Here is a 13,458-nt window from a genome sequence, read left to right on the forward strand (position 1 = left end):
TATGGCCTTTACTATGTTGAGGTAGGTTCCTTCTATGCCCATTTTTTCAAGAGTTTTAATCATAAGTGGGTGCTGAAATTTGTCAAAGGCTTTTTCTGCATCTATTGAGATGATCATATAGTTTTTATCTTTTAATTTGTTAACATGGTGTATCACATTGATTGATTTGCATATATTAAAGAATCCTTGCATCCCTGGAAGAAACCCAAGTTGATCATGGTGTATGAGCTTTCTGATGTGTTGCTGAATTCTGTTTGCTAAAATTTTGTTGAGGAGTTTTCCATCTATGTTCATCATTGATTTTGGCCTGTAGTTTTCTTTGTCTGGTTTTGGATCAAGGTGATGGTGGCCTGGTAGAATGAGTTTGGAAGTGTTCCTTCCTCTGTAATTTTTTGAAAGAGTTTTAGAAGGCTAGGCATTAGCTCTTCTCTAAATGTTTGATAGAATTCTCCTGTGAAGCCACCTGGTCCTGCTGCTGCTGCTGCTAAGTCGCTTCAGTCGAGTCCGACTGTGCAACCCCATAGACGGCAACCCACCAGGCTCCACCGTTCCTGGGATTCTCCAGGCAAGAACACTGGAGTGTGTTACCATTTCCTTCTCCAATGCATGAAAGTAAAAAGTGAAAGTGAAGTCGCTCAGTCGTGTCCAACTCTTTGTGATCCCCATGGACTGCAGCCTACCAGGCTCCTCTGTCCATGGGATTTTCCAGGCAAGAGTACTGGAGTGGGTTGCCATTGCCTTCTCCGCATCTGGTCCTGGGCTTTTGTTTTTTGGGAGATGTTTTTTTTAATCACAGCTCCAATTTCAGTGCTTGTAATTGGGTTGTTCATAATTTCTATTTCTTCTTGCTTCAGTCTTGGAAGATTGAACTGTTCTAAGAATTTGTCCATTTTTTCCAGGTTATCTATTTTATTGCCATATAGTTGTTCATAATAGTCTCTTAGAATCTTTTGTATTTCTGCATTGTCTGTTGTAACCTTTCCTTTTTCATGAAATGTGCATTTTAAATCTAATTACTAATATTTCTTATTATGCAGCCTGCTCTGTCTGATGATATTGCCATTCTAGTTCTTTTTATCAGACTTATTGAGGTATAATTTACATACAATAAATTCACCAATTGTTGGAGTACAAACTGGTAAGCTTTGAGTAATATACGCAGTTGTGTAACTATTATTGCAATCATGATATAGAGCATTTTCATCACTCCAAAAATGTTAACTTCTGCCCCTTTGCAGCCTCTCTCTTCCCCTACCCCTGGCATCTGACATGCTCTGTCTTTATAATTTTGCCTTTTTCAGAATGTTGTATAGTCACGACATAAGCAGCGTGTGGGGTTGGGCTTCTTTGATGTAGCAAAGTACACCTGAGACTCATTTATGTTCTTTGTTCCCTGTTATTGCTTAATAATATTTCACGTGTGGTTATACCACACTTTGTTTATCCTCTTACCACTAGAATGACATTCTTCCAGTTTGGTGCCACCATATAAAGCTGCTGCAAAATTTGAGGACAAGGTTTTGAATGGAAGTTTTTTTTTTTTTTTTTTTTTTTTCTTATTTAAATATCTAGGTGTGGTACTGCTAGGTATGGGAAGACCAGCATTTAGAACCTGACAAAGGTAGTCTTGAGTTGTCTTTCTTCAGTCTTCACGCTTACAATTACTGCTAGAATCAGTCCCAACAGTTACAAAATCACGTCTTTGATTACTCGACCCTTTACCAAATGAAAGAAAGCATAAACAAAGCCAGGAACAATGGCAAGAAAATTCACAAGTGAAGTTCTGATCTCGATTCTACCGCGAGAATTTAAAAGATTTTTTAGTTTAAGGTAAACAACAATCTCAGAAACTGTCAGCACGTGAAACCATTAACGTTGCCAAATCCCTGTTTAGAAATCCATGTATAGAATTCAAATACACTTAACACAGTCAAAAACTATATTCAAGTGGGAAAAATTTAAAGTGCAAAAGAGTTTTCCTTACGCACCTAAAAGACTACTCTGCATATGATCTGGAACGGGATCGATAGTCTTGTTAATTATGCGTCCTTGTAGTAGACTTCAGTATGCGTTTAAGACCAAAGTGGCGAGAGAATTAACTGCCCACGCGAGCTCCCAACTAAAACAGACAAGTGGAGGCGCTCCAAGGAGTTGAGGACACACAGGTAACGGCCCTGTCGGCCAACAGAATTCGACATTTTTAAATTGTCCTGCCCATCGAGGCCTCTGCTGCCTTTGGCCGGCGGGAGAATCAGATGTAGGGGAGGAAGGGCTGGGTTCTTCCAGGCAGCGCGCGACGACGCCCCAGCCCGGGCGTGCACGGAGCAGAACTCGCGGACCTCACTAGCCGGGCTGCGCCAACGCCCCCGCCGCCCGGGCGCATCCTGCAGACGGCCGGCAGGTGTGCGCGGTGCGCGCGCGCGCGCAGTGCGTGCCGGGTGCGGGTCCAGGGAGCAGACGGGCTGCCGGGCGCCTCGCGGAGGGTGGTTGGCTGGGCGGGTGTCGGCCTCCCCGCCTCCCTTCTTTCTGCTCGCGCCTGCCGGGGATGCTCGCGCGAGGCCCCCTTGCCTGGAAGCTCGCGGCCCCGGGGGGGCGGCGTGTGTGAGTAGCTGGGAGGGGGCCGCGAGGCGCTGCGTGGAGAGCTCGCCCGGGTTTGTCCGCCGCCGTCACCTGACTCGTCGGAGCAACCACAGCTGAGGTGGGGGCGGGGATGGGGCCGCAGCGCGGAGGGCTGGGGAGACGCGGCAGCGGGCGGGTGCGGCTGGCTCCTGGGGCCACGGCGGCGGGCGCAGGGACCGCGGAGCCGAGGGCGGGGGCTGGGCCGGGGCTCGAGGCATCGCGCCCCGGGGCACCGGGTCCGCGCGCGGCCGCACACACCCACCCGGCGCGACTTCCTTCGGCGACCCGGACTCCGCTCATCCTGCGGCGGGCAGCGCCGCTCCTGGGGCGGGGTGAGTACCGGGGCGCCGGCTCGGGCCTCTCTGCGCGCTCGGGCCGCGCGGGGAGCGGGAGGGGATAATCCTAGGGCGCGAGGAAGGGCAGCGGCCGGGTGACAGCTCCGCGGCGCGCTCGAGGGCGGCCGGGGGCTGGGCTGGGGCTGTCAGCCCTTCTGTACTCCGCTGTCAGGAGGGGCGAGGCGCTCCGAGACTCGGGCGCCTCCGCAGAGCCCCGGGGCGGCCCTTGCGGTGGGGCTTTGGGAACGAGGGGAGGGGGCTCCGGGCTGAGGGCCTCGGCGGGGCCCCGGAGACGGCGGCGAGGAGGGAAGGGGAGGCGGACGCGTAACATGGCGCAACGATAGGATAATCGCCGCCGCTACCGAGCGGGGCCGAGCCGGTTGCTGCAGCGGCGCGGGGAGGAGGAGGGAGGCGGCCACGGCTAGGGTATCCGGTCCATTCTCCGAAGCCTGCGGGCTGCTCGGAGGAGACGCTGCGGCTGGGAGGCGAGAGGTGGGCGCAGGGCGGGCGCTGCGCCTAGGGAATAACCCGCACGCACACGGTGGCTGGTCTGGCACCGGAGATCAGGTTGCGGGCAAAGTGCTGTTGGACAGAGGGGCGCGGAGGGGTGAGGCGGGCAGCATGGGGGTGGGGTAGGGGAGGGAAGTGGAGGGTCGTTCGGGGACATTGTCATGATGCTGGCGCCGGATCCGCGCTGAGGTTCCTGGAGGGGACCTTGTCTCGCTCAAGGCCTTCCCCCTCCCCCAGCCCCCACCAGACAGCGTCGCCGGTGCGGGGCTTAGCTCGCTGCTGGCTCCGGCAAGGTGGTACCAGGGCGGGGACGGAGAAGAGAGCCTCCGTGCGGCTGGAGGAGGCAAGGCCTGGGTGCTCCGAGGGTCAAGTCTGCGGCTTAAAGCAGGACCATCTCCCCCCTCCCCCCGCTCCCCCCTCTTTCCCCGCAGAAGAGGAGGCGGTAGACGCGGCCGGAGAAGATGTCGGGCCAAACGCTCACGGATCGGATCGCCGCGGCTCAGTACAGCGTGACAGGCTCCGCTGTAGCCAGAGCGGTCTGCAAAGCCACTACTCATGAAGTGATGGGCCCCAAGAAAAAGCACCTGGACTGTAAGCCTCTTTATATAAGTGGGACATGCGCACGGCCGAGGCGCTCTGGACGCGTGCGGCGCGGCCTGGGCTCGCTGGCGGCTTATGCTGCAGCCATGCGACCTCGGAGCCGGGCTGCCCCTCACTGAGCTCAGAATCTCTCACCGTCGAGGTGTCGCCGTGGGTCAGCCCTGAAATCTTGTCTTTGAGCCATTTTTTTTTCTCCTGCTGACCTCCAAGGTTTTAGTGGAGAAAAGAAAGAAATATATGTATATATTTACAAACACACTTTAAGATACCAAGAAATTGTGTATTATGGTTAAGGCGCTTTTCACCTCTTTTTTTTTAAACCCCCTTTCCACCCCACCCCCCTTCTCCAGTCCACATTAGAAGAAACCAGGGGTTGCACACTCGTAACCGAAATAACCACGAAAATGGATTCGTGGAAGGTCAAATCTATCACCCGAGTTGTTTCTTACATTTGGGGTAGTTTTTAAAATAGTGTCATCTCTTTCAGTGCTGCTGAGGTTCAGTGCGTGTGTGGTGTATGTCACCACAGCAAACTGAAATAAAGTTAAGCTCCTGAATGAGGACATTGCACTTCACAGATAATGGAGATTTCATTTTCCACATCCTGGCACACTTCTTTGTCCCATTCTCAGGAACTGCTGGGCGGAATGGCCATGCTGTGGCACAAAATGGTTGTGCTTTGCCAGCATTTGAGATGGTGCAATTTTAGATGAAAACATTCAGTTCATATTTTGTTTTAAAAAAAACTTGGTTATTTGATGGGAAAGGCTTTAATCTAGTTTGGAATCTGTTTCTAAAGTAAAGGTTTCATTGGATTAGCGTAGTAAATGTTTTGTTATTGAAGGGCTATTAGGGACCCTTAGAAAAAGGCTTTCACCTGCTTTGAGTAGTGAGGCTCCTTACCAGTAATATATATTCTGTAGTTACTGTTCGGTCTTTTGGACCTGCTTAGAATCTATCCTCCTGTGTTGTTTGTTGGTAAAGGTCAGTGTTGGCATGAGAGACACGGTCTAGCTGTACCCACTTCCCATCTGGCTTCCTTTGCCCATTTTCAGATTTTCTTATGCTTTAGGCCTTCCCCAGTGTCTGCCTTGTGCAGCTGAGAAAATGAAAGCACTGTAAGAATTGACTCTGGTCCTGCTACAAGCAAAGCTTGATGAAGCTTGTAGCTGGATGATGTAAGGATTCTCCAGGCTTGCAAACCTGTTGTCTCATAAAAATGAATAATTTTGCTTCTAGAAGCTTGTCTGAGGGGGACACACCATTACTCTCTTCCAGAGAGAATCTTCTACAAAACGTGATTATGGTATTGTATGTTATCCATGCAGTGTGGGGTAAGAGGTCAGCTGGGCCAGGACCCCTAACACAAGTGGAAATTACAAATTCATGACCAGCTCGTTTTGCTGCAGTGTGCTGAATCATTTAGCCATGTTTCCATCAGTTTCCCCAACTCTGAAAGGATGACTCATGTCTGAAAGGTAGGTGTCAGTGTAGCCAATCCTCATACAGAAAAAGCTATAGGTTGTGAATTTGCTAAATGGTTTGAAAATGATAGATCCATATATTGATACCTTTCAGAGAACATTCAAAGGTTTGAGACTTTCCTTAAATATGTTTCAGAGAAAGACTGACTCTTCCATAGTCACCTAAATCTTTTGATCTTGGAAAATCTTTTATAAATTTTCCAGGTGGCAGGTTTTTCAGTATCGCCCTCGTATGTTAGTGAGTGAGGTGATTCTGAAGATGTGGAATATAGGGGGAAGATTCCATATTTAAAGAATTCAGCTGAAGAAGGAACTTGTATCAGATTATTAAGATGAGGAATCATAAGAGCTAAACATTTATAAACATTTATTGAGCAGTTTCTATGTGCCAGGCACTGAGCTTTACATTTCTAATTTATCTTTGCTTAATAGGTTCAGAGAAGGTAACTAATATTCATAGCTTTTAACCACTGCACTTAACTACCATGTGTGTTTTTTTTTAAGTAATATTCTCTAGTGAGAGGGGGGAAAGGAACCATATGAACTAGAATGGTATAATCTTCAGAATACCCATCCTGTTTGCATGGCTTTGTGTGAAATTGAGCATCACAACTACACATACTTATTGTAATTTTTATGATAGGCATGAAAAATTTTTATTCTTTCATTTTAAAAAATGAGCAAAAGCCAAGAACTGAGGAGTATTGGTCTTTCTCTTTAACATTTTACTTTTCCAATAAGGCATAAAATAGATTATCTTCATTTAAAGTCAACCTTAGGGTGGAATTTGGAAAGATATGTATCAAGTTACTGATATGACCTATTTTAATTAAACGTGATATGGAAAATCTCAACATATAAATGAATAATGTTATATGTATATGCATTGTAGGAAGGCATCTTTGTACAGAATTCTTTGTAATGTTCCTTTCAGTAACAGTAGATGACCTTAGTAATTTATTCACAGGTTTCCAGTAACACACCAGTTTTAAAAGTGAGTCACACCAGTTATTAAAACATGCAAACATATAGCTAAGTTTCTCTGTGGGCACTGAAATAATCTTAAGATTATTTGGTCATGAAAATATTAAATACTAGTTAGGAGGAAAAGAGCACAAAATACAGAGTTGAGGCAATGAAACCAAAAAAGTTTTTGCTAGTTGGATTTGTATGTAATTTTGCAGTTTGGAGTTCAGATTAGAAGGTTGTAAGAACAGAGTTAATGGTTCTATGATTAAAAAAAAAACAAAACACAACCTTGGGTTAATTGGGCTCAGAATCTTTATGAAATGTGTACTTAATATTATTTAAAATACTGGTTTAAAAGATAATTTTTTCTCTTTGGGTTGATAGGCCACAAAAATTATCGTTAAGTATGGTAATCTATAAAATAAGGCTTAATGATACATGATTTATGCGTTTGGAGGAATGATTTGTTAACATCTGGAGGCAGAATTTCATATAATAAGGCAGAGAAAAAAGGAAACTGGACAAATATTCTCAATTTTTTTTCCTTGTTTTCAATAATAGTATGTTTCTCGGGGGAAAAATATGTTCAGAAAAGTTTCTCCATAATCAGAAGTTATATATGAAATTCAAAGGATGTGATTAAGGATAGAATCCTTAATAATCTAAATAAGGATTCTGTGTTTTCAGGTTCTTTTAGATTATGTAAAGCTTTTTTTCCACACTCTACTAGAATAATGTTGCCCTTTGCACATGAAAATTAAACACCTAATCAATGTTTGGAGAAGGAAATGGCAACCCACTCCAGTATTCTTGCCTGGAGAATCCCATGGACAGAGGAATCTAGTGGGCTACAGTCCCGGGGGTCGCAAAGAGTTGGGCACAACTGAGCCTGAGCTACTGAACCTGCAGTCAGTGTTACTTTTACATTAGTTTTTTTGTACATCCTTTCCCTGTAACATTGTGTACCTATTTGATAGCACATAGAATATCCAGGACTTGGCAAGCTTTCACCTACTTGGTTACATTACATTACAAAATGTAGACTGCTTTACATTTCCATTGTTTTTCCATTTCTGTTTTGTAGTTGATGGCCTAAGGGATAACCCAGGTCAAATAATACAGTAACAGGATCCAGTATAACATCCAGTGCTTGCTTACCCAAACGCTGTGTCAGAGTTAAAGAACAACAACAAAATAAAGAGTTGACCCAAAGTAACACCTGCAGGGAGAATTTGGGAAGTTTTACAGCCCTTGTAGAAGATTACTTTTGGTTAACTGCTTTTATGAACAATTTCTATGTATATACTATATTGTTAAAATACCCTGTTTAAGGTTGTCAAACTTTCAATCTTAGAGATTATTATCAACATCAAGCCAAACCTTATGAAAAGCCAAATCGCTTGTCAGTAATCCTGTTTTTTTCTATTTTAAACCTCTTGAGAGTTTTTAATAATGAGCTTATTCTACTAATAAGTAAATCAAGTTCTAAAGCTTATGTTTGAGAGATATTGACATTTATAAATGATTCTTTCCCTCCAAAAATAAGAAAAAAATAAGATTGTATTTCTTATAAGAATATCAGGTAAAGGTAGTAGGAGATATAGAGTATATTTTGATTCAAGGCAAATATTGGCAAATGACCACAGAAGTCCTGCCACTTTAACTTCATTTATAAAATATTTGCTAATAAGTAAGAAATTTTATGAGTGAACAGAATGAACAATTAAATAAAAAATGTATTTGCTTTACATAGGCTTCTTTAAGATATAGCATCTAAACTATATTTTCATTTATAGAAGTGCTATTTGTATACTGATTCAGTTGATCAGTTTTCAGTTGCTCATCATATCTGTATTTGTGATAACTTAAGAGATTTCTATAGTGCTAATATCAAAAGTGTAAGCTAAGCTTACTGAGTAAAATTAATGTGCAACAGTGTATAAAAGCTTACTGAATACTAGGGTAACTTGCAATATGAGAAGTGTGCTAACTTGCTGTAAATGTATTTTATTTTGATTTCAGTTCTCATTTAACTATTTGTTATTGTCCAAAGAAACCCTCTAATTTTTTAGACCAAAGCATACTTTGTTCCTCCTCCTTGATTTCAACAGAAGCCCCAGCCCGCGTGGAAATGGTTTAGAACAGTCTATGTTATTTGTTAGATAGTCAGGAAGAGATGAGGGAAATAGACTTCTAAAGACATTCGACACTATTATCATTCACACCTTAAATCTGAAAGGGTCCAATTTGTGTGGTCCTGTGACATTCTCAGACGATGATCAGCATCCCAGGAGGGGAGAAGAGATCTTGCGAGGTGGAGAGGTTAGAAGGAGCAGAAGAAGAGTGGCAAAGAGTCTTAGGTCATATCAGGGAGCTTGCCCTAGAAATGATTTAAAATATTGGGTTGGCCAAAAAGTTCATTCATACCTCTCAGGAAGGTGGTCTGGGAAAACCCAGATGAACTTTTTGGCCAACCCAATAATTAAGTAGGCTTTATATCAGTTACTGGAACAATAAAGATCTTTTCCTGGATCTTTTTACTTCCACATTTTCAGAGAAATATTTTTTATGGTATAATGTTCAATGTCTTTGGGTCACTTTAGTTTTTTCTTTCCCTTTTGAGATCAGTGTGGTTAGCAGATACTTTCTTAGAACCAGTATAAAACTGATAAATCATTTTTTTAAAAGTTACTCTAGTGATTTAAGAGATTGTGTATATGAAAAAATATGTAAAACTATGTATGCAGTAGGTACATTCATATCGTAATTGCAAAATTAGCTTCCTGCATTTTAGATTAAAATCTAGATGTTTGGTTCATTGCCATATTAGCTTTAATGTTTAATAAATGGTTGTTGAAGTCTTAATTTGAAATTTAATCTGTGCACTTAGTTGCCATGGATCTTTCCCTTAGCTTTTCACAAGTAAGTGAGGTGAAGTGAAATAAGTCGCTCAGTCATGTCCAACTCTTTGGGACCCCATGGACTACACAGTCCTTGAAATTCTCCAAGCCAGAATACTGGAGTGGGTACCCTTTCCCTTCTCCAGGGGATCTTCCCATCCCAGGGATTCAACCCAGGTCTCCCACACTGCAGGCAGATTCTTTACCAGCTGAGCCACAAGGGAAGCCCACGAATACTGGAATGGATAGCCTATCCCTTCTACAGTCCATGGAATTCTCCAGGCCAGAATACTGGAGTGGGTATCCTTTCCCTTCTCTGGGGGATCTTCCCAACCCAGGAATTGAACCAGGATCTCCTACATTGCAGGCGGATTCTTTCCCAACTGAGCTATGAGAGAAGCCCTTCACAAGTAAATACCCTTTTAAATATCTTACCTCCTCTCTTGAAATTGGTTGATGTTGGGATAGGGTGTTCTTTGGAGCTTATCTTGGTTTTAATAACTTGGTAAAGAAGGTCAAATGTGACATATAACCATGTTCCCTGAGGGCAGAGAATACAACTTACAGAGTTGTATTTTAGATGATTCAACTCCTGAGCCAGCAGCTCCCGAGAGAACCTTCCATATAATCTGAATGCAGTTAAATAATTTGAAAAGCCGCATTTCTTGCCATTAAAAAATGTTTATTCTCCAGTTGCACTTTGTTTGTAAATTCATTTCTCTTTACAGAGGAATACTTTGCTTGCTTGTAAGGGACAGGTTGGCTATCTGTTTTTCTTTGGTGTTAATGTAATGTGGAAGTTTCTCTATCTTGTGTTTTTCGTTAAGGGGAGAATAGTTGAATGGCGTACTCGGTGTCAATTACATGATGACCTATAAGTGAAAAATGATGGAATCTTCTTTGGAGCAGTTGAATGAAAGTGCAAACCAGAGAGAGTTATAACCTGAAGCCTGCAGCCCATCTACAGCTCTTTTTCCTGCTTTCTCTTCCATTTGTGCCAAGTGTGTGAGGATCCTCCTGTTTCCCTCCCCTGTTCTCCCATATGTCCGTAAGATTTCTCTATTATGCATCTTTAAGAAGGCTCCAATGTCTTCTAAGAGATCTTATGATGTGCCATTCCCAGGAGAAAGAAGCTAGAAGCTAGATCTTTGCTATGTGTGGTTTTTGCCTTGGGGCCTGATCATTTATTTTTTCTCCTAGGATTAGCACTTTTATTTTAAGGTATAACTCTTCTCCTTTCTGCATCAGTTATTTTGTGTCATCTGTATCTTAAACTTCTCTCTCTAGCTCTCTCATGAAATTTTCAAGTATCTCCCTTGAAAACAAACAAACAGAACCTCCTACACACAACTCTCCTTGAATTCTATGACCTTTTCCAGCAACCAACCTGTCAGCCCCTTGCTTTTCTTTCACAACCAAGCTTCTTGAAAGAGACACTCATAATTCCAAAGACAGAAAACACAGCTCAAGCCTCCTTTGTATATTCTGTCTCTTTGGCCTAATTCACACATGAAACGTTAGAATCCTTGTAGGGTGTCAGACATTGTCCACTAAATTGCCCAGACCACTCCCACAAGGGTTCTCTTCCATTCAAATACAGTGGGTGATCAGTTCTTTTAGAACTGACCTCTCCTTCTTTAGCTGTCTTCTACTTGGTTTGATCAATAATTAGTCTTAATCTATAAAATGATTAATATTAGTATCTACCTCAATTTTGGTGAGAAATAAGAGAGAGAATGCATCTAAGATACTAGCCCAGAACTTGACACATAAACATGCAATGAGCATCAGTTATTACTACCACTGCGGTAGTTAGCATTGCTAGTGCCGTTACTGCTACTGCCAACATAACGACTGATATGTGATCCTTTCTGATTTCCCTTTACTGGGCTTGCTTTTTGTCTTCTTTCGATTGCTTTGGTTTTTACTTTAATTCCACTTCCCTCCCCTATAGTTTGGAAGCTATATATATTACTATTTCAGTCCTTTCAGTGGTTGCCCTTAAAAATTTAATATATGTACTTAGAGGCTGCCTAGACCACTGTCTCTTTTTATTCCTCCCCCCAAAAGAGAAATTTAGAAGCTTTCCATTCCAGTCATCCACTTCTTACATCCTATTATTGTCCAGGGTTTTAGTCCACTGTTGTTTTAACCTCCAAAGTGAGTGAAGTCGCTCAGTCGTGTCTGACTCTTTGCGACCCCATGGACTGTAGCCTACCAGGCTCCTCCATCCATGGGATTTTCCAGGCAAGAATACTGGAGTAGGTTGCCATTACCTTCTCCAGGAGATCTTCCTGACCCAGGGATTGAACCCAGGTCTCCTGCATTGTAGGCAGATGCTTTACCATCTGAGCCACAAGGGAAGTCTTTAACCTCCAAAGCCAAACATTATTATTTCATATAGGCAGTGCTTATGTAGCTATATCCACCTTTACTTTTTTGCTAACCATTCCTTCATTATTCCTTAGGTTTTCTTGTACTATATCCTTTTGAATCTCCTTCAGTAAGGTTCTTCAGTGGTAAACTCTGTTTTTGTCTAAAAAACATCTTTATTCTACCCACATTTTTTGAAGGATAGTTTATCTGGATATACAGTTTTAGATTGAGTTATTTTCTCTATAAAGGTAACATTTGGCTTCCACTGTTGCTCTTAAGCAGTCATCTATTAGTCTGCCTACCTTCAGGTAATCTCTTTCTCTGGCTGCTTTATAAATCTTGTCTCCTCCATCTGTACTGTATATCTGTTTAGATGTAGTTTTCTTTTTATTTATCCTATTTGGAACTTGATAGGTTTCCTGAATTTGAGAATTTATGTCTTTCATCAGTTCTGGAAAATTCCCTGCCTTTCTGTTATCTTTGATTGTTCCCTACATCCATTCTCTTTCTTATCTCCTTCAAACCTGATTATGTATGTGCTGGACCTTCTCATTATATCCATCTCTAAATGTACCTTTCATAGTTTCTAATACTTTCTTTACTATGCTTTCTTTTTCAGATATCTTCCAGTTCATTAATTCTGTCTTTAGCTATATCTTGTCTGCTTTTACACATCTTTAATTTTTAATTTTATTCATTTATACTTTTCATTTTTGAAGTTTTTCAGTATTACCTTTCATTGAGATAATATACATTTCTTGCTCACATTTTGAGTTTCTCTTTTATTTCTTTACCATTTTCAACACAACTCATTTTATATTCTGTATCTCACAGATCAATTACATGAAGCTCTGCTTCTGCTATTGTTTTTGCCTGACCTTCCATAATGATTTGTTTCCTTACATGTTTTGTAATTTTGGACTCTGAGATCATGTTGTCTAGGACTTCATCTGTGGGAGTCCTAGAAAGCCTAACTGTATTTCAAGAGGATTTGTGTTTGCTTCTATAAGGTCCCACATGGACTACCATCCTGGGAGTACCTTAAGTTAATTTCTGTTCTTGGAGCTTCCCATCTAATGCAGGTCCAGGTCCATAATTCTTATTCATAATTTGAAAATCCAAAAAGCTCAGAAGAACAAAATTCTTTTGGAAATCATTTGTTGACAAAACATGATCAATCATAGCCATTTTACTACCTACCTTGAAGGTTCATATATTGAGCTACAGAAAGACTGTTGTATGTATGTTGCCCAGATTATACTAGGTTACTTAGTTTATGGGTGTGTGCCTCATACTACTTTTGGAAAATCTGGAAAATCCTAAATTCTGAAACATATATGGCTCAAGGGTCTTGGATAGAGGAGTGTGAATCTGTAATAAAAATTTGAATCACAAACTCCAGGAGGGTGACAAGCTATGTTTACAAATGCCCCAGAGATTTTTCCCCTACCACAACTACCAAAGACCTAGGTCAAGTGAATTGTTTTCCTGTGATCTTCCTTTGCTTGAAGGTATTCTTAGTTTTTTTTTTTTTTTCTCCTAATTTTAGTAAGGAAGTAACTCGAGGGTCCCAGCTATGTGAGGAGGTCTTGGTTCCAATTAGCTGTCTTGCTTAGTCCCCACCGCCTGGTCTTTTGTTCTTCAAAGGGCTGTTAAAATCTAAGC

The 13,458-nt window shown here is 42.3% G+C and overlaps 1 protein-coding gene across 10 annotated transcripts in view; it reads left to right on the forward strand.

Annotated features, from left to right (window-relative positions):
* The first annotated feature begins 2,721 nt into the window (after nt 1–2,721).
* SNAP91 (synaptosome associated protein 91) overlaps nt 2,722–13,458 on the forward strand; it is a 239,691-nt gene continuing 228,954 nt past the window's right edge. For 3 of the 10 annotated variants that reach the window (XM_044924466.2, XM_025294813.3, XM_044924468.2), the window contains exons 1-2: nt 2,722–2,951; nt 3,896–4,055. In XM_044924466.2, the coding sequence (XP_044780401.2) occupies nt 3,926–4,055 (130 nt within the window). In that variant the 5' untranslated portion in view covers nt 2,722–2,951; nt 3,896–3,925. The remainder of the gene's footprint in view (nt 2,952–3,895; nt 4,056–13,458) is intronic. The other 7 variants (XM_025294809.3, XM_025294814.3, XM_044924467.2 and 4 more) reach the window with 4 other exon arrangements.

This window comes from Bubalus bubalis, chromosome 10 (assembly GCF_019923935.1).
Source record: "Bubalus bubalis isolate 160015118507 breed Murrah chromosome 10, NDDB_SH_1, whole genome shotgun sequence".
NCBI lineage: Eukaryota > Metazoa > Chordata > Mammalia > Artiodactyla > Bovidae > Bubalus > Bubalus bubalis.